The sequence below is a fragment of the Cherax quadricarinatus genome, chromosome 2 (genome assembly GCF_038502225.1).
Source record: "Cherax quadricarinatus isolate ZL_2023a chromosome 2, ASM3850222v1, whole genome shotgun sequence".
NCBI lineage: Eukaryota > Metazoa > Arthropoda > Malacostraca > Decapoda > Parastacidae > Cherax > Cherax quadricarinatus.
This window is the reverse complement of record NC_091293.1, coordinates 45036126-45061313: the sequence shown is the minus strand read 5'-3', so window position 1 is coordinate 45061313 and position 25188 is coordinate 45036126. Positions and strand designations below refer to the sequence as shown.

Below are 25188 nucleotides of genomic sequence, written 5' to 3'. Positions count from 1 at the left end.
GAATAAATTTAGCATTGCAGATGCCATCAGCTATGCTAGAAGTTCATGGAATGAAGTTCCCCCAATAAGCATTAAATGCAGGTTGGGGAAAATTATGGCCTTCTGTAGTTAATTCTTTGGCTGGTTTTCCCTAGCTTGAGAGTCAGGTTCAGGAAATTGTTCAGCTGGTAAGGAGATTACCAGGCCATGGTTTTGAAGATATGAATGAAGATGTGAATGATGAAGACAGGAGTCCAGAGAAAATGTTGGCACAGCTTGATACACAGATATGAGGGAGCCACATAGCAGAAGAAGAAGAAGAAGAAGAACCTGAAGAAAAACGGTTAACATTGCAGCAGTTTGTGAGCAGTTCCACATTATTGGTAAAGTTGCAGACTTAAACTGAAGAGGACCCTGATAAATCTAGAAGCAGTGCTTTGAAACGGGGTCTATACCAGCTGATAATGCCTTACCGTCAGCTGTATAATGTACTGCAGGGTAAAAGAGCCAAGAGATCCATTACAGAATTTATGCACAGTCCAATACAACCATCGACTTCAGTATCAGAACCTTTACCATCCACTTCTGTCAGCAACCATACACCTCAGCCCAGTAGGGCCAAACCATGCATCTCCACTCTCTTCACAATCATCCAAAAACACCAGCACCCACAATTTAAGGTAAGAAATACTATTATTTCTGCTGAATTTGTAGGCTTAAGAGGTAAAAACATATTATATCACGACAGTGAACTACGGTTACATATTCACTTTTATTTTTGTAAGATATGTTGGTCTAAAAAAAAAAGTTGTTTGGCTTTTTTTGTGGGCTCCCAGAAATGTAACCCTATTTTTCCCATAAGTTCTTCAGTTTATCTAACAGGGTTTTACCTAACGTGGCATTTTCAGGAATGTAACTACCGTGTAATGTAACTGTCTGCTGTATTAGTGAGGGGTGATTCCTCAATTAGTGACAAATTCGTTTACCGATGTGGTCTTAGAAACGGAACTCCGTCGGTAAGTGAGGAGAGGCTTTATTTCATTAACCCTTTCAGGGTTTCCGATGTACTAGCACGTCTAATGCACCAGGGTTATCGATGTACTAGTATGCGTAAATTCTAGCACCTTCAAACTAGCGAGAGAAAGCTGGTAGGCCTACATATGAAAGAATGGGTCTGTGGTCAGTGTGCACAGTATAAAAAAAATCCTGCAGCACAGAGTGCATAATGAGAAAAAAAAAATGACAGTGTTTTTGGTTTACAAACAGCTACTTTGCACTGTTTTTCGTATAGTATTTATGGTTGTGTTCTAGTTTTCCTGGTCTCATTTTGTAGAATGGAAGACATATTACAGAAATTGAGATGATTTTGATTGGTTTCACAATGAAAAGTAGTACAGTGGACCCTCGACCAGCGATATTAATCCGTTCCTGAGAGCTCATCGTTAGTCAAGTTAATTTTCCCCATAAGAAATAATGGAAATCAAATTAATCCGCGCAAGACACCCAAAAGTATTGAAAAAAAAATTTTTTTACCACATGAAATATTAATTTTAATACACACACGACTAACTCTTCCACATCCTCCCCACTAACCTCCAACCCCAAGGACTTCCCCAATGCCACAATGGATTCCTCAACTGGCATAGGATTCTCAGGGTTAGCCTCAAACCCTTCAAAATCCCTTTTGTCTACACATTCTGGCCACAGTTTTTTCCAAGCAGAGTTCAATGTCCTCTTAGTCACTTCCTCCCAAGCCTTGCCTATAATGTTTACACAATTGAGGATGGTAAAATGATCTTTCCAAAACTCTCTTAGAGTCAGTTGAGTTTCTGAGGTCACTACAAAGCACCTTTCAAACATAGCTTTTGTGTACAGTTTCTTGAAGTTGGAAATAACCTGCTGGTCCATGGGCTGCAGGAGAGGAGTGGTATTAGGAGGCAAAAACTTCACCTTAATGAAGCTCATGTCCCTAGAAAGTCGCTCTGCCAAGTCTGAAGGATGACCAGGAGCATTGTCTAATACCAGGAGGCACTTAAGGTCTAATTTCTTTTCAATTAGGTAATTTTTCACATTGGGGGCAAATGCATGATGTAACCAGTCATAGAAAAAGTCCCGAGTGACCCATGCCTTACTGTTTGCCCTCCACAGCACACACAGATTAGCCTTGAGGACATTGTTTTTCCTGAACACTCTGGGAGTTTCAGTGATACAACAATAAAGGCTTCACTTTGCAATCACCACTAGCATTGGCACACATCAACAGAGTAAGCCTGTCTTTCATAGGCTTATGTCCTGGGAGTGCCTTTTCCTCCTGAGTAATGTACGTCCTGCTTGGCATTTTCTTCCAAAACAGGCCTGTTTCGTCACTGTTTCCTTCACTGTCTATGTACTCCTTGAAGTCCTGCACATATTTTTCAGCTGATTTGTGGTCCGAACTGGCAGCCTCACCATGCCTTATCACATTATGAATGCCACTACGCTTCTTAAATCTCTCAAACCAACCTTTGCTGGCCTTAAATTCACTCGCATCACTAGTTGCTGGCATTTTTCTAATTAAATCGTCATGCAACTTCCTAGCCTTTTCACATATGATCGCTTGAGAGATGCTGTCTCCTGCTATCTGTTTCTCGTTTATCCACACCAATAAAAGTCTCTCAACATCTTCTATCACTTGCGATCTCAGTTTCGAAAAATAGTTGCACCTTTGGCAAGAACAGCTTCCTTGATTGCCGTTTTCTTGCCCACAATAGTAGCGATGGGTGATTGGGGTTTATTATACAACCTGACCAGCTCAGAGATACGCACTCCACTTTCATATTTATCAATGATCTCTTCCTTCATCTCCATAGTAATTCTCACTCTTTTTGCTGTAGGGTTGACACTAGAAGCTTTCTTGGGGCCCATGGTGACTTATTTTGCAGGTGCAATCACTAAAAAGGCTGTGATAATATGAAATGTTCCAGTTGTATGTTTGGAAGCGACTGCGGGGGCTGGCTGGTTTGTAAACACTGGCACCAAAGGGACACGTGAGGTGTGCTCAGGCCAAAGTGGACGCGTATGGTACGGAACGAATAGCGCTGGTCGGGTTTTTAAGCGCTAGTCGAGGCAAAATTTTTGCGTTAAAATGTATCGCTAGTCAGATTTATCGTTAATCGATGCCATCGTTGGTTGAGGGTTCACTGTATTTTGAAATTGAGCTCAAAGTAGCAGAAATGTTCGATTTTTGCCAAAGTTCAAAAGTAAACAAATCGTGCCACGCGTTCAATACATGTCAACTGGTGAGTCTAATATTCTTTCACAAGTGCACTGATATTATTTATACCATTTCTACACTAATGCAGTAGTCTGCATAACAGTATATCTTGTATTTTTTTTTTTTTTTTTTTTTTTTTGAGAGAAAATGTAACAGAGGCCTGGGAATGTGACTGATGAACAGAGAAAATGTTATTTTAGTGCCAGGAATGTTTGTCTTGCTTATTCTGGACCCCATTTGGAAATTGGCATATTTTGAAATTGGCAAAATTGTCAATTTCTGATCACTTTACTGGATAGTTGAAATTGGTAAATGGGTGGTTTCTTGTACTCATTCGATAGAAAAAATGGAGTTCTAGCGAAATAGTTATGAATTTTGTTGACTAGTACACTGGAATTGACCGAAAATAGGGCTCAACGTGGGCGAAATCGCCGATGTGTAAACATCATCTAGATCGCTAATTTCGCAAGAGCATAATTCTGTAAGTTTTCCATCAAATTACATACATGTGGTGTCATTATGATCGGGAAAAGATTCTCTTATTTCATAAGAAAAATAAATTTTTTCCCCAAAAATTTTCAACCCTGAGAACAAGTTTAGGAGAGGGCCTCTAGACCCTGAAAGGGTTAATGAGTTACTTAGATATATTTCTTGGGTAAGGCCTGAAAGTGAAAAACTAATTGTAGACTGCAGTTGTATGTGCTTTTAATATTAATGATTTTTTCTATTTTGGTAGATATGCTGAAGACCTTTCCAAAACCTTCATGACCTGCAATTTGATTAGCGGTAAGTATCAAATGTCTTTTTTTTTTTTTTTTTTTTTTTTTTTTTTTTTTTTTTTTTTTTTTTTTTTTTTTTTTTTTTTTTTTTTTTTTGAGATGTCAGTATTTTGGCCAATACAGATACCTCTCCTATAATTTTTTAAAATTATAAGGGTATGCTTATTTCACAATTAGTATTAAATAACACAGGTTATTTATACAATGTAATTTGTTTGAGGTGATATTGTCATTACTCATTACTTGTGTTAGTTACCTGTTAGAAGCCCTTGTTGATAGTGTGTTTGTGTGTGCATGAGTAACTCTTAAAATCATAAGGTAGTGTGTTAATATTGATACTTTTAAGTACACATGTAATATTAATTTTTTAACAAGTGTCGGATTTTTTTTTAATACCGTTACCCTGAAAATGGCCAGTGCCGATACTTTTATTAATCCTTAACCCTTAAACTGTTAAAACTTAGATCGACATTGTTACCGCTAGCGCTCCAAATATAGATCAGTGTTTTATTTTTCCTTCCTCCAAATTTGGCACGATTGGCCAGAAATGCCTGGTCAGTATAGAATGGGTCTTAGCACTCGGTGTGTGCAGTATTAAAAATATCTGGGACCACTTAGTAACGTGGGAGCACCAGTTTAATTGAGTACCAGCTAGAGCAAACAGTGTAGCAAACACCAGGGATTCACTGATGCCATGTTGTATTAACACTCCCCTTTTAAGAGGAAAGTTATATTGACCCTGAGTTTAGTAGCTTTGAGAAGGATGTTGCCACAAGTGGTTGAGGAAATATCAGAAACCTCGATAATAACCCTTGTGCAACATTCTCTCAATTTCGATACCACTGGTAGTGTCATCCTGCCAGAATGTCCTATAACCTATGCCCTAAGTAAAGAGAAATGATTGTGGACCATGTGTAATACATGTTTGGCTGGCTGGCTGGCTGATTGACTTTGGCTGTCTGTCTCCATCTGTCTGTATCTCACAGGTACACATAAGTACAGTTATTATACGTAATGTAAGTTACAGTATGCCCCCGCTTTACGGCGTTCCACTAATATGGTTTGTTAACATTCGCCACGAGCAAATTTGGAAACTTTCCAAAATTTTAAGTGTTCGGAAGTTTTCGTATTTTATATATACTCTGATAATTATATCTATACTTAAGTAAACAGAGTAGAGGAAATCTGCTCTAATATACATTAGGTATGCATACTGATCAGAGGCTGTCGTAAGTCTGAGTCGTTGATAAACGAGTATGTCGCTTAGTGAGGAGAGACTGTATTATGTTAATACGGTGGAACCCCAGATATCGGGCGTAATCCATTCCAGAAGGTTGGCCTAAATTTGAAGCAATATTTCCCATACGAATTAATGTAAAAACAAGTTTCATTCCAGACACCCAAAAATATTAAAAAAAAAAAATATGTTTTTTAAAGATGAATTATAGTTTTACATACACAAAGCAATGAGAACTAAATAAAATAAATAAAATGAACTTTTAAATCACTGTTACATGCCTTTATTGAAGACACTTGTTGGCTTATGGAAGACAGGGAGGAGGAGAGAGGCACTGATTGTTTGGAAGGGGAGTCCCCCTCCATAATGACATCAGGTAACAAAGCCCCTTCTGGGGTTGCTTCTCTGTATGCCTGCTACAATCCCTGCCTCCCTGCTACACTCCCAGCCTCTCTGCACATCTTCCATTGGGCCCATGGTGGCTTATTTCACAGTCACACTTAATAAACAAGAACAAAAACTGATGAATTTTAAGGAAATGTTTAGATGAATGGGCAGAGTATATGCTTATTCACCGAGATACAGGGAGACTGATTCACCCATGTGCAGTGTCCTGGCGGGCTAACGCGTACAATACGGCTGATTTTTCAAGGCACCAGCTGAAATACAGAGCAGAATTTCCGCCCAAAAATCGACCTAAATACAATTCACCCGATAAATGGAGCGGCCGATATTCGGGGTTCCACTTTGTAAACATTTTCATTGATCCATCCATGATATTTTTTTTTTAAATTATATAATAAATGTGCTACATAACATATAAATATGATATACACCCCACAGTAGAATAAATTAACATAAATATGAGATATTTTTCCAATTGTTTTGTCGAAGTGTTGGCCTACTTTTACTGGGAAAAAATTTCCCTCTTTCCTACATACTCTAATTTGAGCCTCACTATCCTCGTAAAAACTCTTCACTGCTTTCAGTAACCTACCTCCTACACCATACACTTGCAACATCTGCCACATTGCCCCCCTATCCACCCTGTCATACGCCTTTTCCAAATCCATAAATGCCACAAAGACCTCTTTAGCCTTATCTAAATACTGTTCACTTATATGTTTCACTGTAAACACCTGGTCCACACACCCCCTACCTTTCCTAAAGCCTCCTTGTTCATCTGCTATCCTATTCTCCGTCTTACTCTTAATTCTTTCAATTATAACTCTACCATACACTTTACCAGGTACACTCAACAGACTTATCCCCCTATAATTTTTGCACTCTCTTTTATCCCCTTTGCCTTTATACAAAGGAACTATGCATGCTCTCTGCCAATCCCTAGGTACCTTACCCTCTTCCATACATTTATTAAATAATTGCACCAACCACTCCAAAACTATATCCCCACCTGCTTTTAACATTTCTATCTTTATCCCATCAATCCCGGCTGCCTTACCCCCTTTCATTTTACCTACTGCCTCACGAACTTCCCCCACACTCACAACTGGCTCTTCCTCACTCCTACAAGATGTTATTCCTCCTTGCCCTATACACGAAATCACAGCTTCCCTATCTTCATCAACATTTAACAATTCCTCAAAATATTCCTTCCATCTTCCCAATACCTCTAACTCTCCATTTAATAACTCTCCTCTCCTATTTTTAACTGACAAATCCATTTGTTCTCTAGGCTTTCTTAACTTGTTAATCTCACTCCAAAACTTTTTCTTATTTTCAACAAAATTTGTTGATAACATCTCACCCACTCTCTCATTTGCTCTCTTTTTACATTGCTTCACCACTCTCTTAACTTCTCTCTTTTTCTCCATATACTCTTCCCTCCTTGCATCACTTCTACTTTGTAAAAACTTCTCATATGCTAACTTTTTCTCGGAAAGAATTAAGTCTTGTATAGGTCAGCATCAAAGAAAATATGTACACAGTATTACTAGGGGTTAACTATAGAAAATTATTCCTTTTGTATTCTTTCACTCAGCATGTCAAATCTTCTAAAAATGTTACATGAGAATGGGAGTGCTTATTTTACTGTACCAATGTGGAAACAACTTGTACACAATATAGGGTGTTTGTATTATGGTATAAGCCTCACAAACATGGAAAAAAGTTACTCTGGCTTTTTTGGGTTATTCTAGGTAATCTACACTTTTTTTTTTTAACAAGTCGGCCGTCTCCCACCGAGGCAGGGTGACCCAAAAAGAAAGAGGATCCCCCCAAAAAAATACTTTCATCATCATTCAACACTTTCACCTCACTGTTTTTGCAGAGGTGCTCAGAACACAACAGTTCAGAAGCATATACGTATAAAGATACACAACATATCCCTCCAAACTGCTAATATCCCGAACCCCTCCTCTAGTGCAGGCATTGTACTTCCCATTTCCAGGACTCAAGTCTGGCTATATAAAAATAACCGGTTTCCCTGAATCCCTTCACTAAATATTACCCTGCTCACACTCCAACAGATTGTCAGGTCCCAAATACCATTCGTCTCCATTCACTTCTATCGAACATGCTCATGCATGCCTGCTTGAAGTCCAAGCCCCTCGCCCACAAAACCTCCCTTACTCCTTCCTTCCAACCTTCCAAGGACGACCCCTACCCCGCCTTCCTTCCCCTATAGATTTATACACTCTCTATGTCATTCTACTTTGATCCATTCTCTCTAAATGACCAAACCACCTCATCAACCCCTCTTCAGCCCTCTGATACTTTTTTTTACTCCACACCTCCTAATTTCCACACTCCGAATTTTCTGCATAATATTTACACCACACATTGACCTTAGACAGGACATTTCCACTGCCTCCAACCGCCTCCTCGCTGCTGCATTCACAACCCAAGCTTCACACCCATATAAGAGTGTTGGTACTACTATACACAAATTTATTGTTGGTACTACTATACTTTCATACATTCCCTTCTTTGCCTCCATAGATAACGTTTTTGTCTCCACATATACCTCAACGCACCACTCACCTTTTTTCCCTCATCAATTCTATGATTAACCTCATCCTTCATAAATCCATCCGCCGACACGTCAACTCCCAAGTATCTGAAAACATTCACTTCCATACTCCTCCCCAATTTCATATTCAATTTTTCTTTATCTAAATCATTTGATACCCTCATCACCTTTCACTTTTCTATGTTTACTATCAGCTTTCTGCCTTTACACACACTCCCAAACTCATCCACTAACCTTAGTAGTTTTTCTTTAGAATCTCCCATAAGCAAAGTATCAGCAGCAAAAAGCAACTGTGTCAATTCCTATTTTGTGTTTGATTCCCCATAATTTAATCCCACCCCTCTCCCTAACACCCTAGCATTTACTTCTTACAACCCCATCTATTTATTTTTTAATTTATTAACACACTGGCTGATTCCCACCAAGGCAGGGTGGCCCATCAATATATTAAACAACCTTGGTGACATTACACATCCCTCTCTTCTACACACCCTAACCTGAGCCTCACTATCCTCATAAAAATTCCTCACAGCATTTAGTAACTTACCACATATTCCATATACATAACATCTGCCACATTGCTCCCTTTCCACTCTATCATATGCCTTTTCTAAATTCATAAATGCAATAAAAACTTCCCTACCTTTATCTAAATACTATTCACATATATGCTTCAATGTAAACACTTGATCTACACATCCCCTACCCACTCTAAAACCTCCTTGCTCATCCGCAATCATACATTCTGTCTTGCCTCTAATTCTTTCAGTAATAACCCTACCGTACACTTTTCCTAGTATACTCAGTAAACGTGTTCCTCTATAATTTTTACAATCTCTTTTTGTCCCCCTTCAATTTATATAAAGATATTGTAGGTAATATATATTTAAAAAAAAAAAAAAGAGGATAAATAAGTATACAAGATATGATGTAGGGCATAATGACAGTTTGTTGGACTATGTATTGGTAGATAAGACTGTTGAGTAGATTTCAGGATGTGCATGTTTATAGAGGGGCCACTAATATATCAGATCAGTTTCTAGTTGTAGCTGCAGTGAGGGTAAAAGGTAGATGGGATACAAGGAAGATTAAAAGCAGCAAGTAAGAGAGAGGTGAAGGTGTTTAAACTAAAAGAGGTGGCAGTTAAGGTAAGATGTAAACAACTATTAGAGGATAGATGGGCTAGTGAGAGTATAGGCAATGGGGTCGATGTATGGGGTTGGTTTAAGAATGTAGTGTTAGTGTTCAATAGAAGTTTGTGGTTACAGGAAAGTAGATGCAGGAGGGAAGAAGAGTGATTGGTGGAATAATGATGTAAAGAGAGTAGTAAGCGAGAAAAAATTAGCATATGAGAGGGTTTTTTCGAAGTAGAAGTGATGCAAGGAGGGAAGAGTATATTGAGGAAAAAAGAGAGGTTAAGAGAGTGAAGCAATGTAAAAAGAGAAAATGAGAGAGTGGGTGAGATGTTATCAACAAATTTTGTTGAAAATGAGAAAAAGTTTTGAAGCGAGACTAATAAGTTGAGGAAACCTAAGGAGCACACGGATTTGACAGTTAAAAATAGGAGAGGAGAGTTATTAAATGGAGAGTTAGAGGTGTTGGGAAGATGGAGGGAATATTTTGAGGAATTGTTAAATGTTGCTGAAGATAGGGAAGCTGTGATTTCGTGTATAGGGCAAGGAGGAATAACATCTTGTAGGAGTGAGGAAGAGCCAATTGTGAGTGTGGGGGAAGCTCGTGAGGTAGTAGGTAAAATGAAAAGGGGTAAGGCAGCCGGGGTTGATGGGATAAAGATAGAAATATTAAAATCAGGTGGGGATATAGTTTTGGAGTGGTTGCTGTTAAAATTATTTAATAAATGTATGGAAGATGGTAAGGTACCTAGGGATTGGCAGAGAGCATGCATAGTTGCTTTGTATAAAGGCAAAGGGGATAAAAAAAAGAGTGCAAAAACTATAGGGGAATAAGTCTGTTGAGTATACCTGGTAAAGTGTATGATAGTTACTATTGAAAGAATTAAGAGTAAGATAGAGAGTAGGATAGCAGATTGAACAAGGAGGCTTCAGGAAAGGTAGTGGGTGTGTAGACCAAGTGTTTACAGTGAAACAGGTGAACAGTATTTAGATAAGTGTAAAGAGGTTTTTGTGGCATTTATGGATTTGGAAAAGGCATATGACAGGGTAGATAGGGGGGCAATGTGGCAGATGTTGCAGGTGTAAGGTATGGGAGGTAGGTTACTGAAAGCAGTGAAGAGTTTTTACAAGGATAGTGAGGCTCAGGTTAGAGTATGTAGGAGAGAGGGAGATAATTTCCCAGTAAAAGTAGGCCTTAGACAAGGATGTGTGATGTCACTGTGGTTGTTCAATATATTTATAGATGGGATTGTAAGAGAAGTGAATGTGAGGGTCTTGGCAAGAGGTGTGGAGTTAAAAGATAAAGAATCAAACACGAAGTGGAAGTTGTCACAGTTGCTCTTTGCTGATGACACTGTGCTTTTGGGAGATTCTGAAGAGAAATTGCAGAGGTTGGTGGATGAATTTGGTGGGATATGTAAGAGAAGAAAATTAAAAGTGAATATGGGAAAGAGTAAGGTTATGAGGATAACAAAAAGATAGTGGTGAAAGATTGGATGTCAAATTGGAGGGAGAGGGTATGGAGGAAGTGAAAAATATTCAGATATTTAGGAGTGAACATGTCAGCAGATGGGTCTATGAAGGACGCGGTGAATCATATTGATGAGGGGAAAATGGTAAGTGGTGCACTTAGGAGTCTGTGGAGACAAAGAACTTTGTCCGTGGAAGCAAAGAGGGGAATATATGAGAGTATAGTTGTACCAACACTCTTGTATGGGTGTGAAGCTTGGGTGATGAATGTTGCAATGAGGAGAAGGCTGGAGGCAGTGGAGATATCATGTCTGAGGGCAATGTGTGGTGTGAATATAATGCAGAAAATTCGTGGTTTGGAAATTAGGAGAACATGTGGGGTTACCAAAACTACTGTCCAGAGGGCTGATGAGGGCTTGAGGTGGTTTGGACATGCAGAGAGAATGGAACAAAACAGAATGACTTCAAGAGTGTATAAATGTGTAGTGGAGGGAAGGCAGGGTAGGGGTTGGCCTAGAAAGGGTTGGAGGGAGGGGGTAAAGGAGGTTTTGGCTTGGACTTCCAGCAAGCATGCGTGAGCTTACATGATACGAGTGAATTCAGACGAATGGGTTTTTAATACTTGACGTGCTGTTGGAGTGTGAGCAAAGTAACATTTATGAAGGGATTCGGGGAAACCAGCTGGAGTCCTGGAGATGGGAAGTACAGTGTCTACACTCTTAAGGAGGGGTGTTAATGTTGCAGTTTTATAACTGTAGCATAAAGCACCCCTGTGGCAAGACAGTGATGGAGTGAATGATGATGAAAGTTTTTCTTTTTCGGGCTACCCTGCCTTGGTGGGAATCGGCTGATGTGTTAATTAATAAATAAATGATAAAAATACGTAATAATTATTATAACGTTAGAGCTTCAGTTTCTTAAAGAAAATGAAAAGTTGAACAAAACAAATTGTATCATTTAAGTGATAAAAGAAATTGTACGAGTTAAGTTCAGCAATGAAACAAAACATTGTTGTTGTTGAAGGTTTACAGGGCCACTAATATCATACACCGCACTGTGAGTCTCCCACCCTCAACCTCCCCTACGCTCAACTTCCCCGACACTCGACCTCCGCCACCATCTATGCTCCAAGTGTTTAAGTACATACTATATACTTTCTATAACCAGTTTATTATTTCTTTATCTTCTGTAGTGTATTATGATTTATTGTGTTTATATACGATATTTTCAGTGTTTTCCTTAGAAAACTACTGATATACTGCAGTTAGCCTCAAAAATACTCCATTTTCTCTTACAATAAGAGCATGGGAAGATACTATATAGTCAAAGTTGGACAGAAAATGACAGAGACTTCTGCTGCTGCCTCTGCCACCATATTATGACCTATTTTATTCATTCTAGAGTACATATCATGTTTCTGTGTTAATTATATTGTTTATGATGTCAGATGAATTGTGATAGATAAATAAGCTCTACAGTTGATAATGACGTCATATTCAAGTATTTTTTTTCCGTCTCTCCAGAGTGCAGGAATGATTTAATGGCTTTTCATTTAATTTAAGTGAGCAAAATTAATTTGATATACAAGTAAATTGAGTTACGAGCTAGCTCGTGGAACGGATTAAACTCGTAAGTCAAGGTTCCAGTGTATTAGACCAACCAGATACATACATACATACATACATACATACATACATACATACATACATACATACATACATACATACATACATACATACATACAGAGGTACAAAAAAAAATACAGGTAAGAGCAGCATGCCAAAGCCACTTACATATATGCATAGTATTACGGGCTGGCTTAAAATTAACTTAAGATTAACTAAGCAATGATGAAATCAGTGATAAGACATTATTGTAAACAGATAACTATAAAGCACAAATGAGTATTACAAAGACAGGTCATATGGTTGCATGCATTGCTGTTCATTCAGTAGAATGGAGTATTCTGTTAGGTAGTGTATTTAAAAAAATAACAAAGTTAGATTGGGTCCTAGGTTTAACATTTATGTGATATAATTGTGAGTAACATTTTGGATATACAATTTATAAGGTTCAGTTATTCAGTATTTATTTTGTTTTGAGTGAGTAAGTGAACTTTGAGAAGAGACTTGAATTTGTAAACAGGTAGTGTTTCTTTTATATTTACAGGTAATGAATTCCAGATTTTAGGGCCTTTTATGTGCATTGAGTTTTTGCATAGCGTGAGATGGACACGAGGAACATCAAAGAGTGATCTGTGCCTTGTGTTATGGTCATGTGTTCTGTTGAGGGTAGGGTTAATATCAGAGTTAAGTGTTCTATGTATGTAATAGGTGCAATAATAAGTATGGATGTTTTGTATGGTGAGTAGGTTGAGTGTTTTGAATATTGGTGGAGTGTGTTGCCTGTAGTGAGAATTTGTTATTCTAACTGCAGCCTTTTGTTGGGTAATTAGTGGTCTGACATGGTTAATTGTTGTTGAGCCCCATGCACAAATTCCATAGGTGAGATAGGGGTAAATAAGAGAATGATAAAGGGCCAGGAGGGCTGACTGTGGAACATAGTACCGTATCTTCGATAGTATGCCTACAGTCTTGGAAATTTTCTTAGAAATTTGTTGTACATGTGTATGAAATTTGAGTCTATTATCGAGGTGGATTCCTAAGAATTTTCCCTCTTGTTAGCTTTGTGATAGGTGATCCGTTTATCGTTATGTTAAGAGGTACATCTGTAGCTCTGTTACCAAACTGAATGAAGTAGGTTTTGTCAATGTTTAGTGTAAGTTTGTTAGTCCTCATCCAGGTAGATATTTTCTGTAATTTGGTGTTTACAGTATTGGCTAGCGTGACTGGGCTCGGGTGAGAGAAGACGTATGTAGTGTCATCTGCAAAAAGTGTGGGTTTGAGTAATTGCGAAGCATTTGGTAGGTCATTTATGTATAGGAGAAAGAGAAGAGGGCCAAGGACACTTCCCTGTGGGACACCAACTGTAATTGGTTGTGCGGAAGAGCTTGCCCCATTTGCGTACACATATTGGCTTCTGTTGCTGAGGTAAGACTTGAGGTAGTTGAGGGAGTGCCCTCTAATACCATAGTGTGACAATTTTACGTGGAGCAAGTCATGGTCAACTGTATCAAAAGCTTTACGTAAGTCAATGAAGATCCCCAGTGGGACTTCTTTTTTCTCTGTTGCATTGTATATATGTTCTAGCATGTGTATAATAGCATCATTAGTATTTTTATTAGGCCTGAATCCAAATTGGCAGGGGTTGAGAATGTTTTGGGAGATGAGGTAGGAGTAGATTCGTTTATGAATTAATTTTTCGAAGATTTTTGAGAGAGGGTGTAAATTGGATATTGGCCTATAGTTATTCAACTCTGTTTGGTCTCCTCCTTTATGGATCGGGGTGACCCTTGCTATTTTGAGAACTGTAGGGAAGGTGGAGGATTCAATGGATTTGTTAAAGAGTGTTGCAATGATTGGTGATAGTACTTGTGACGCTTTTTTGTATATAAAGGGTGGTAAGGTATTTAAATCTCCTGCCTTGTTTTTCAGTGCGTTGATAATAAGGGAGACTTTGTATGGGTTAGTCGGAGCTAGGAACAGTGTGTTTGGGTAATTGCCAGTGAGGTAGTCATTTGGTGGGGTATCTGAGCTTGGGATTTTATTGGCAAGGTTTTGACCTATAGTGGAGAAGAAATCATTGAGTCTGTTTGCTGTTTCTGTTGGTGGGAGTTGGGATTCATCTGATTTTGCTAATTTTATTTCGCTATGTTGTGATATCTTTTTTGTTCCCAGAATTATCACCTCGTAAGTTGGATAATCTGTTCTCATAATACAATTTTTTTGCCCTTCTTATCAGGCTGGTTAGGATTGACGAGTAACGTTTTGTTTGGTCTCTGGTGATGTGACCCATTCTGTACTGTTTTTCATATCGGTGTTTTGTATTTATGGATTTGAGAATGCTGGGTGTTAGCCAGGGACTGTTCAGTCTCTTAGCTGTCATCTGTTTAGTTTTTTTAGGGCAGTGCTTGTTATAAAGGTATTGGGTCTTTTTTAGAAAATTATTAAAACATTCGTCAATATCTGTATAGATTTCTAGCTCAGTGTGCCAGTCAATGTTTGTTACTGCTGTTGTGAAGTTATTAATGGCTGCCTCATTGTGAAGTCTGAAGGTGACTTTAGTAGTGTCTTGGGGTATTTTACCAAGAGTTGTTATGAGGAAAGTAGGGTAGTGGTCTGTGGTATTATCTGTAATTATGCCTGATTTTAAAGGGGATATGGTGTTGGTCCAGATGTGGTCAAGTAGGGAAACACTAGTCTCTGTAACTCTTGTAGGTTTTGTTACTGTTGGTAGCAACATGCAGTTACTCATTGTGTTTGTGAAATCAGTAATGTGTGGGTCCTGGTCTTGAAGGAGATTTATATTGAAGTCACCTGAGAGTAGTAAGTGATCTTTGTTCATGCGTGCATCAGTTATCATACTTCCTAGGTTTTGACTAAATTGGCTAATGTTTGATTGTGGAACTCTGTAGATGTTTATCACTGTGAGAGGTTTTTGTAGGTATTTGGATTTGAATTTAGCTATTATATATTCCCCATGTTCATCCCTTGTGCAAGTATTAGTGATACATTCTAGTTGGTCTGAGTAGTATATAGCAGTGCCACCCCCTTGTTGGTCTGGCCTACAGTTGTGTATGGCTGTGTAACCAGGAATGGCATAGACATCTGTAGTATCAGGCTTTAGCCAGGTTTCAGTTAGTGTAATGATGGACATATTGGCATGCAAGGAATTTAGTAATGCTAGGAGGACATCATAATGCTTGCTTAAAGATCTGATATTGTAGTTAAAGATAGTTATGTTGTTGTTGGCTCTGAGAAGTGCCTTTGATTGTTTTGCTGTGTAGTAATTACAGTAACTGTTTGAATCATTTAAGTCATTAAATAAGAGGTTGGTATCAGGATCAATGCTTGTAATCATAAGATTTGTAGTGAATCTATAGTTAGAATTAAGTAAAAAATTAAGTAAATATTCTAAAGCTAAAAAAAAAATTAGCACCTGAATTATTTAACATATGTAAAAATAATGAGCTAAGGTAGTTTTTTAAAGCTGAAATAAAGGAGACAATATAAAAGGGACTAAAATAATTTGTGGTGAACAAATAAAGTGATGATCAAATAATGGAGCTTGGGAATATGATAGTAGGTAGTACTTTAAAGGTTTAGAATTTAAAGTTAGAATTATAATATAAAAGGGACTAATATAAGTTGTGGTGAACAATAAAGTGATGCTTGTACTCCGGAATATTGGTAAAAATGAAACATTTCTGCTATTTTGAGCTCAATTTCAAGTTACTTTGTCCTGAAACCAATCAAAATCATCTCTATTTCTGTAAGATATCTTCCATTCTGTAAAATGAGATGAAGAAGCTTAAACTATAACCACAAAAATTATGCAAAAATACACTGCAAAGTTGATGTTTTAAACTAAAAACAGTCACAGTTTCTTTTATTCCCATTATGCACTGCTTGCTGCAGGATTTTTTTTATATTGTGCACACTTAATGCATAGATCCCTTCTCTCATATCTAGGTCCAAATTTACTACTCACAGCTTATCTGAATGAGCTGAGCTCATGGCGCAGAACTATGGGACTGACTTGGGCTTCAAAGCCATAGTACAATGGGACCTACCCTTAGAGTTAGTGTGTAAAAGTTATTAAAAATATACTTAGGGAACCGTATGAAGTTAAGAGCCATCTGTGTGCCAGAGATTTCCTTTTGTCAGCTGATTATTTCATCAGTGTCATTATGCTACTGACTGGTTCTTCTCTTTCCTCTCTCCTTTCTCCCTTCCTCTCCCCCTCTCCTCCATCTTTCTATTTCCTTTCTCCGTCTTCCTTTTTTTTTTTTTTTCTCCACAGGGTTTGACAAGGTTAAGGATCCCTAGCTTTATTGACAAGCTATTTACAGGTTAAGGATTCCTAACTTTATTGGCAAGCTAAGAGCTGTTATCAACATCAGCTCATTTGAAAGCATTTTTATTGTTATGAGGCATAAAAGTAGGGAACAGGATGAAGTTGGAGCCATCTGTGGGCCAGCATTTTCATTTGATCAACTGACTTTATCTCGTTGACATCATTATGCTGTACGAATGTGTTCCATACTCGAGTCATCCTTGGTATATATGATCTCAGATGGAGTGAAGTTCTGGAGAAGGGTACAGCCAGAGTGAAGTTGCTGCTTTCTGCCCGTCTTGTGGCATAAAAGCTTGTTTCACGCTGTCCTCGAAGTGGATCCAAGTGTGGTATTTTGACAATACAGTGGACCCCCGGTTAACGATTTTAATCCGTGCAAGAGGGGTAATTGTTATGCGAAATAATCGTTATGCGAATGAATTTTCCCCATAAGAAATAATGGAAATAAAATTAATCCGTGCAAGACGCCCAAAAGTATGAAAAAAAATTTTTTTTACCACATGAAATGTTAATTTTAATACACACAAACTGAAAAAGGCATGCACAATTAAATGACACTTACTTTTATTGAAGATCTGGTGATGATTGATGGGATGGGAGGAGGGGAGAGAGTGTGTTAGTGTTTAGAAGGGGAATCCCCTTCCATTAGGACTTGAGGTAGTAAGTCCTTTTCTGGGGTTACTTCCCTTCTTCTTTTAATGCCACTAGGGCCAGCTTCAGAGTCACTGGACTTCTTTCGCACAAGATATCTGTCCATAGTGGCCTGTACCTCTCGTTCCTTTATGACTTGCCTAAAGTGTTTCACAACATTGTCAGTGTAATAATCACCAGCACGGCTTGCAATAGCTGTGTGAGGGTGATTTTCATCCATGAAGGTTTGCACTTCAAGCCACTTAGCACAGATTTCCTTTATCTTTGTAGTAGGCAACTTCTTCAATTTCTCTCTCCCCTCCTCTGAACCAGTTTCCTCAGGTCTGGCCTCTTGCTCTTGAAGTTGATCTATCAGCTCATCAGTGGTTAGTTCTTCATTGTCCTCCTCCACCAACTCTTCCACATCCTCCCCACTAACCTCCAACCCCAAGGACTTTCCCAATGCCACAATGGATTCCTCAACTGGCACAGGATTCTCAGGGTTAGCCTCAAACCCTTCAAAATCCCTTTTGTCTACACATTCTGGCCACAGTTTCTTCCAAGCAGAGTTCAAGGTCCTCTTTGTCACTTCCTCCCAAGCCTTACCTATAAGGTTTACACAATTGAGGATATTAAAGTGATCTCTCCAAAACTCTCTTAGAGTCAGTTGAGTTTCTGAGGTCATTACAAAGCACCTTTCAAACAGAGCTTTTGTGTACAGTTTCTTGAAGTTGGAAATAACCTGCTGGTCCATGGGCTGCAGGAGAGGAGTGGTATTAGGAGGCAAAAACTTCACCTTAATGAAGCTCATGTCCCCATAAAGTCGCTCTGCCACGTCTGTAGGATGACCAGGGGCATTGTCTAACACCAGGAGGCACTTAAGTTCTAATTTCTTTTCAGTTAGGTAATTTTTCACATTGGGGGCAAATGCATGGCGTAACCAGTTATAGAAAAATTCCCTAGTGACCCATGCCTTACTGTTTGCCCTCCACAGCACACACAAATTATCCTTGAGGACATTCTTTTGCCTGAACGCTCTGGGAGTTTCAGAGTGATACACTAATAAAGGCTTCACTTTGCAATCACCAGTAGCATTGGCACACATCAACAAAGTAAGCCTGTCTTTCATAGGCTTATGTCCTGGGAGTGCCTTTTCCTCCTGAGTAATGTAGGTCCTGCTTGGCATTTTCTTCCAGAACAGGCCTGTTTCATCACAATTAAACACTTGTTCAGGTTTCAGTCCTTCAGTTTCTATGTACTCCTTGAATTCCTGCACATATTTTTCAGCCGCTTTGTGGTCCGAACTGGCAGCCTCACCATGCCTTATCACACTATGGATGCCACTACGCTTCTTAAATCTCTCAAACCAACCTTTGCTGGCCTTAAATTCACTCACATCATCACTAGTTGCAGGCATTTTTTTAATTAAATCCTCATGCAACTTCCTAGCCTTTTCACATATGATCGCTTGAGAGACGCTATCTCCTGCTATCTGTTTTTCATTTATCCACACCAATAAGAGTCTCTCAACATCTTCCATCACTTGCGATCTTTGTTTCGAAAACACAGTTGAACCTTTGGCAAGAACAGCTTCCTTGATTGTCTTTCTGGTGCCCACAATAGTAGCGATGGTTGATTGGGGTTTCTTGTACAGCTTGACTAGGTCGGCTATACGCACTCCACTTTCATACTTATCAATTATCTCTTTCTTCATCTCTATAGTAATTCTTACCCTTTGAGGTGTAGGGTTGGCACTAGAAGCTTTCTTGGGGCCCATGGTCACTTATTTTCCAGAAACAGCACCGAAAATACTGTAATAATACGAAATATTCCGAGTGTATGCTTGGATGTTACCGCGGAGGCTGGCTGGTAAACAATGGGACGGGGCGGCACATGTGAGGCTGGCTGAGGGCACATTGGACGCGTCTCGGACGAAAATCGGTATGCGGGTTTTTAATCGGTATGCGCGGCAAAAATTTTGCGATAAAAGTAATCGTTATGCGGAAAAATCGCTATGTGATGCCATCGTTATGCGGGGGTCCACTGTATTGGCCATGTACATAACAGTAAGGCCACCCACATCCCTCCTATGTTGAAGGCTCTGCTGAAATGACAGATCTATCCAGGATGGGTCCAGGCGAGAGATGAGACGTCTTGCTCTGTTCTCTACTCTGTCAAGCAGTCACAGATGAGAGGGGGGGCAGGCAAACCAAGAAAGTGGAGCATACTCGAGGTGCGAGTGTACTTGTGCCTCGTACAGAATCTTGCAACCCCTACTGTCAAGTAGGTGCGAGATACGGCGAAGTGCTGTAAGCTTCCTGGCTGCCTTGTTTGCAAGATATACAACATGGTTCTTCATGGTTAGCTTGGAGTCAAATTTCACCCCAAGGATATCAACTTCTTCTTCAGGTGCCAACACCCTCCCATTCATCCTTACTACTGCACCAGCATTACCATCATGGTGCCTAGAGATGATCATCATTTGTGTTTTCTCAGGTGCAAATGTTATTTGCCATCTATTTCCCCAAGCTGATATAGCTCTCAGCTGGTGATTGATGTAGCTTAGAGCAGCTGGCATTTCTTCTCTTGGATAAGTGAATGTCAGTGTGCAGTCGTCTATATGCATGTGATTCTGGGATGAGATGAAGAAGGTCGTTGAAGTAGACATTCCATAACAATGGTCCCAGCACGCTTCCTTGTGGAACACTTGCCCCAGTAGGATGTCTTGCAGATTCCGTTCCATTGAGAACTACACTTAGTGATCTACCATGAAGGTAATCACTGAGGAGACATAGCGTAGAGCCTGCAATTCCCAGTGCTTGAAGTTTTGCTAAGAGGCCCTGGTGCCATACCCGGTCGAAAGCGCCAGCAATGTCCAGTGCTATCACACAGCTGACTTTGGATTCATCCAATGACTGGTGCCACTTGGTGGAGAGGTTTAACAACAGATCAGCAGCAGAGTAACTTTTCCTGAAGCCATATTGACGATCACAAAGTAGTGAGTGATAGTCAAAAAACTCTGTAATTTGTCTTGAGATTATTGTCTCTCGTCTTTGCTTTCCCTCTCTTCTGTCTTCCCTTTTCTCTCTCCTGTTTTCCCTTTCCCCTCTTCTGTCTTCCGCTTGTCCCATTTTCCCCCTCTTCACCCTTCCTCTCCTCTTCCCTTTCACCTTTTCCTCCTCCCCCTTTCTCTCTCTTCCTCTCTTCTCCCTCTTCATTATCCCCCCTTCCTCCCCACCTCTCCTCCCCCCCTTTTCTTTTTTTTACAAAGGGTTTTATGGGGTTAGGTTAAGTGTTTCTGCCTTTATATATAAGCTAAGAGCTGTGTCCTATTTCAGCTCATTTGAAAGCCTTTTTACTGTTAAGAGACACTCAAATAGGAAATAGGATGAAGTTGAAGCCATCTGTAGGTCAGTAATTTCACTTGGTCAACTGACTTTTATTTTTATCGGTGTCATTGTGTTGTGTGAATGTGCTTCAGACTCGAGTCATCCTAGGTATAAAGGATTTCAGATGAAGTAGTGTTATTCTCTCTCCCTTCTTCCCCTCTGCCTCTTTCCTTTGGGCTTTTCCCTCCACTCTCCCCTTAGATCAAACTCAAGCAACTGCACAGTACATTCATATTTACAGGTATGTTCCAGCGTGTTGACAAACTTCGTAAGAATGCCTTTGCCTCCATGTGTGTGTTTGGTGAAGATGGAGCTAACAACATATCTGGTATATGGGTCTGGAGGGGGCAAGAACTGGCTTTCCCGGTAAGTTTAATGGTCTTTATAAAATGTTTTTAGTTAATAGATGATGGTTGAGGTTTCTATATAACTGATGTACAGGTCACACTAGTTACATGAAACGTGTTATGCACAAAGCTATAGAAAGAATATTTTTGTGATGTAACTCAGGCGTGGGGAATTTACTTACGTTGTGGGAGGGGCTCTTGTTAAGAAGCTGTTATGATTTTGTTTTTCCAGAATGCACTTCAGCATTTTTGTTCTCGGATTATCATTATCAGTATAATTTTTATGAACATGGCTTAGTTTTTTTTTTTTTTTAATAATAATAAATGCACTTTCTACTAGTTTCAGTTTTGCTATTCTTAGCCCATACAATGTATTTTAAACATTCCCATTTTTTATTGAGGCAGAATGAATAAAAGGCAGCTTTATTCACCCAAATACTTCCTACCGTTGAAGTGCAGGCACTATATTTTCCACCTCCAGACTTACAGTTTGCTAACCAGTTTTCTTGAGTCCTTCCACAATCACAGTAGATCATTTATCTCCCCTTTTCATGGGGAAAAGGTGTACAAGTTTCCCCTCACTTTATGCAGATTGATTTTATGAATTTGCTTATATGCCACAAAACTATTTCTCCTAGTAATTTGAGATATAAATTTGCTTTTTGGCAATTGCCCAAGCCTTGCACCTGGATTTTTTGACTATTTATATATTACTCTAAACGTATTTAAAATTGAAATTCGTAAGAAAGGCTTGGGAGGTCCAGAACTGGCATTAACAAACCATCTTTCAACAACTGGCCGTATCCCACTGAGGCAGGGTGGCCCAAAAGGAAAAACAAAAGTTTCTCCTTTTAAATTTAGTAATATATACAGGACAAGGGGTAACTAGTCTCTGCTTCTGGCATTTTAGTTGCCTCATATGACACGCATGGCTTACAGAGGAAGAATTGTGTTTCACTTCTCCATGGAGATGAGAGGAAATAGGCAAGAACAAGAACTAGTCAGAAAATAGAAGAAAACCCAGAGGGGTGTGTGTACATACAACCTCTCCTTGCTTAACGACGGAGTTCCGTTCCTAAGACAACATCAGTAACGAATTCATCACTAAGTGAGGAGCATACTCGGGTGGTAGTAGGTTTGTGTCAACCATCTTTGATATTGTTTTAATGTCACTTTTGCACCATTTATAACATTTCTGGTATATATATTTTTTTTTTTTTATCAAGTTTGCCGTCTCCCACCTAGGCAGGGTGACCCAAAAAGAAAGAAAATCCCTAAAACGAAAATACTTTCATCATCATTCAAAATTTTCACCTCACTCATACATAATCACCATTTTTGCAGAGGTGCCCAGATACAACAGTTTAGAAGCATATATAAAGATACAATATAAAAAGTGACCTGAAATAATATAATAAACTCCATATAGAATATAATATCAGGGCCCCATTTATATATATACCGTCCTATTACACATCTCTCCAAACTGCCAATATTCCAAACCCCTCCTTTTACCCTTAAACTGTCCAAACGTTGATACACGTTGATGTGTGGCAGGCTACAAACATAGATCTCCGTGTTATTTTTACATGCTTTCAGATGGGGAAAATCAAGCTCGGAGCGCTACGCACGTGAACATAGATTTACGTTTGGACAGTTAAAGGGTTCAAGTGCAGGCATTTACTTCCCATTTCCAGTACTCAGATCCGCATATATCAAAATAACCGGTTTTTCTGAATCCCTTCACTAAATATTACCCTGCTCACACTCCAACAGATCGTGGGGTCCCAAAAACCATTCATTCACATTCACTCTTGTCTAACACGCTCACGCACACTTGCTGGAAGTCCAGGCCATCTCCCACAAAACCTCCTTTACTCCCTCCCTCCAGCCTTTTCGAGGGCAATCCATATCCTGCCTTCATTTCCCTACAGATTTATACGCTCTCCATGTCATTCTGCTTTGATCCATTCTCTCTGAATGACCAAACCACCTTAACAACCCCACTTCAGCCCTCTGACTAATGCTTGTATTAACTCCACACTTTCTAATTTCCACACTTCGAATTCTCTGCATAACATTTACACCACACATTGCCCTTATACAGGACATCTCCACTGCCTCCAGCCGCCTCCTCGCTGCTGCATTTACAACCCAAGCTTCACACCCATATAAGAGTGTTGGTACCACTATAGTTTCACACATTCCTTTCTTTGCCTCCATCGATAGCGTTTTTTGTTTCCACATATACCTCAACGCACCACTTGCCTTTTTTTCCCACATCAATTCTATGATCTGCAATATGTCGTAAGTCCGAGTCGTTGTGAAATGAGTATGTCGCTAAGTGAGGAGAGGTCGTATGCGCTTGTACGTGCATGTATAGTGTGACCTAAGTGTAAGTAAAAGTAGCAAGATGTACCCGATATCTTGCCTGTTTGAGACGAGAGAGATCAGCAATCCTACCATTGTGTAAAACAATTAAGGCTGGGTGGTTGCACATTGACAAATTTTTTTTTTTTTCAACAAGTTGGCCGTCTCCCACCGAGGCAGGGTGACCCAAAAAAGAAAGAAAATCGCCAAAAAGAAAATGCTTTCATCATCATTCAACACTTTCACCACACTCACACATAATCACTGTTTTTGCAGAGGTGCTCAGAATACAACAGTTTAGAAGCATATATGTATAAAGATACACAACATATCCCTCCAAACTGCCAATATCCCAAACCCCTCCTTTAAAGTGCAGGCATTGTACTTCCCATTTCCAGGACTCAAGTCCGACTATATGAAAATAACTGGTTTCCCTGAATCCCTTCACTAAATATTACCCTGCTCACACTCCAACAGATCGTCAGGTCCCAAGTATCTTTCGTCTCCATTCACTCCTATCTAACACGCTCATGCACGCTTGCTGGAAGTCCAAGCCCCTCACCCACAAAACCTCCTTTACCCCCTCTTTCCAACCCTTTCGAGTACGACCCCTACCCCTCTTTCCTTCCCCTATAGATTTATATGCTTTCCATGTCATTCTACTTTGATCCATTCTCTCTAAATGACCAAACCACCTCAACCCCTCTTCTGCCCTTTGACTAATGCTTTTATTAACTCCACACCTTCTCCTAATTTCCACACTCCGAATTTTCTGCATAATATTTACACCACACATTGCCCTTAGACAGGACATCTCCACTGCCTCCAACCGTCTCCTCGCTGCTGCATTTACCACCCAAGCTTCACATCCATATAAGAGTGTTGGTACTACTATACTTTCATACATTCCCTTCTTTGCCTCCATAGATAACGTTTTTTGACTCCACATATACCTCAACGCACCACTCACCTTTTTTCCCTCATCAATTCTATGATTAACCTCATCCTTCATAAATCCATCCGCCGACACGTCAACTCCCAAGTATCTGAAAACATTCACTTCTTCCATACTCCTCCTCCCCAATTTGATATCCAATTTTTCTTTATCTAAATCATTTGATACCCTCATCACCTTACTCTTTTCTATGTTCACTTTCAACTTTCTACCTTTACACACATTCTCAAACTCATCCACTAACCTTTGCAATTTTTCTTTAGAATCTCCCATAAGCACTGTATCATCAGCAAAAAGTAACTGTGTCAATTCCCATTTTGAATTTGATTCCCCATAATTTAATCCCACCCCTCTCCCGAACACCCTAGCATTTACTTCTTTTACAACCCCATCTATAAATATATTAAACAACCATGGTGACATTACACATCCCTGTCTAAGACCTACTTTTACCGGGAAGTATTCTCCCTCTCTTCTACACACCCTAACCTGAGCCTCACTATCCTCATAAAAGCTCTTTACAGCATTTAGTAACTTACCACCTATTCCATATACTTGCAACATTTGCCACATTGCTCCTCTATCCACTCTATCATATGCCTTTTCTAAATCCATAAATGCAATAAAAACTTCCCTACCTTTATCTAAATACTGTTCACATATATGCTTCAATGTAAA

General features: G+C 39.4%; 1 protein-coding gene across 1 annotated transcript in view; it reads left to right on the top strand.

The window, feature by feature from the left end:
• eEF1gamma (elongation factor 1-gamma) overlaps window positions 1–21252 on the top strand; it is a 163702-nt gene extending 142450 nt beyond the window's left edge. Inside the window, exons 8-9 of the mRNA XM_070088131.1 lie at window positions 3969–4018; window positions 21080–21252. Coding sequence (XP_069944232.1) covers window positions 3969–4018; window positions 21080–21237 — 208 coding nt within the window. The 3' untranslated portion in view covers window positions 21238–21252. The remainder of the gene's footprint in view (window positions 1–3968; window positions 4019–21079) is intronic.
• Window positions 21253–25188: the final 3936 nt, after the last annotated feature.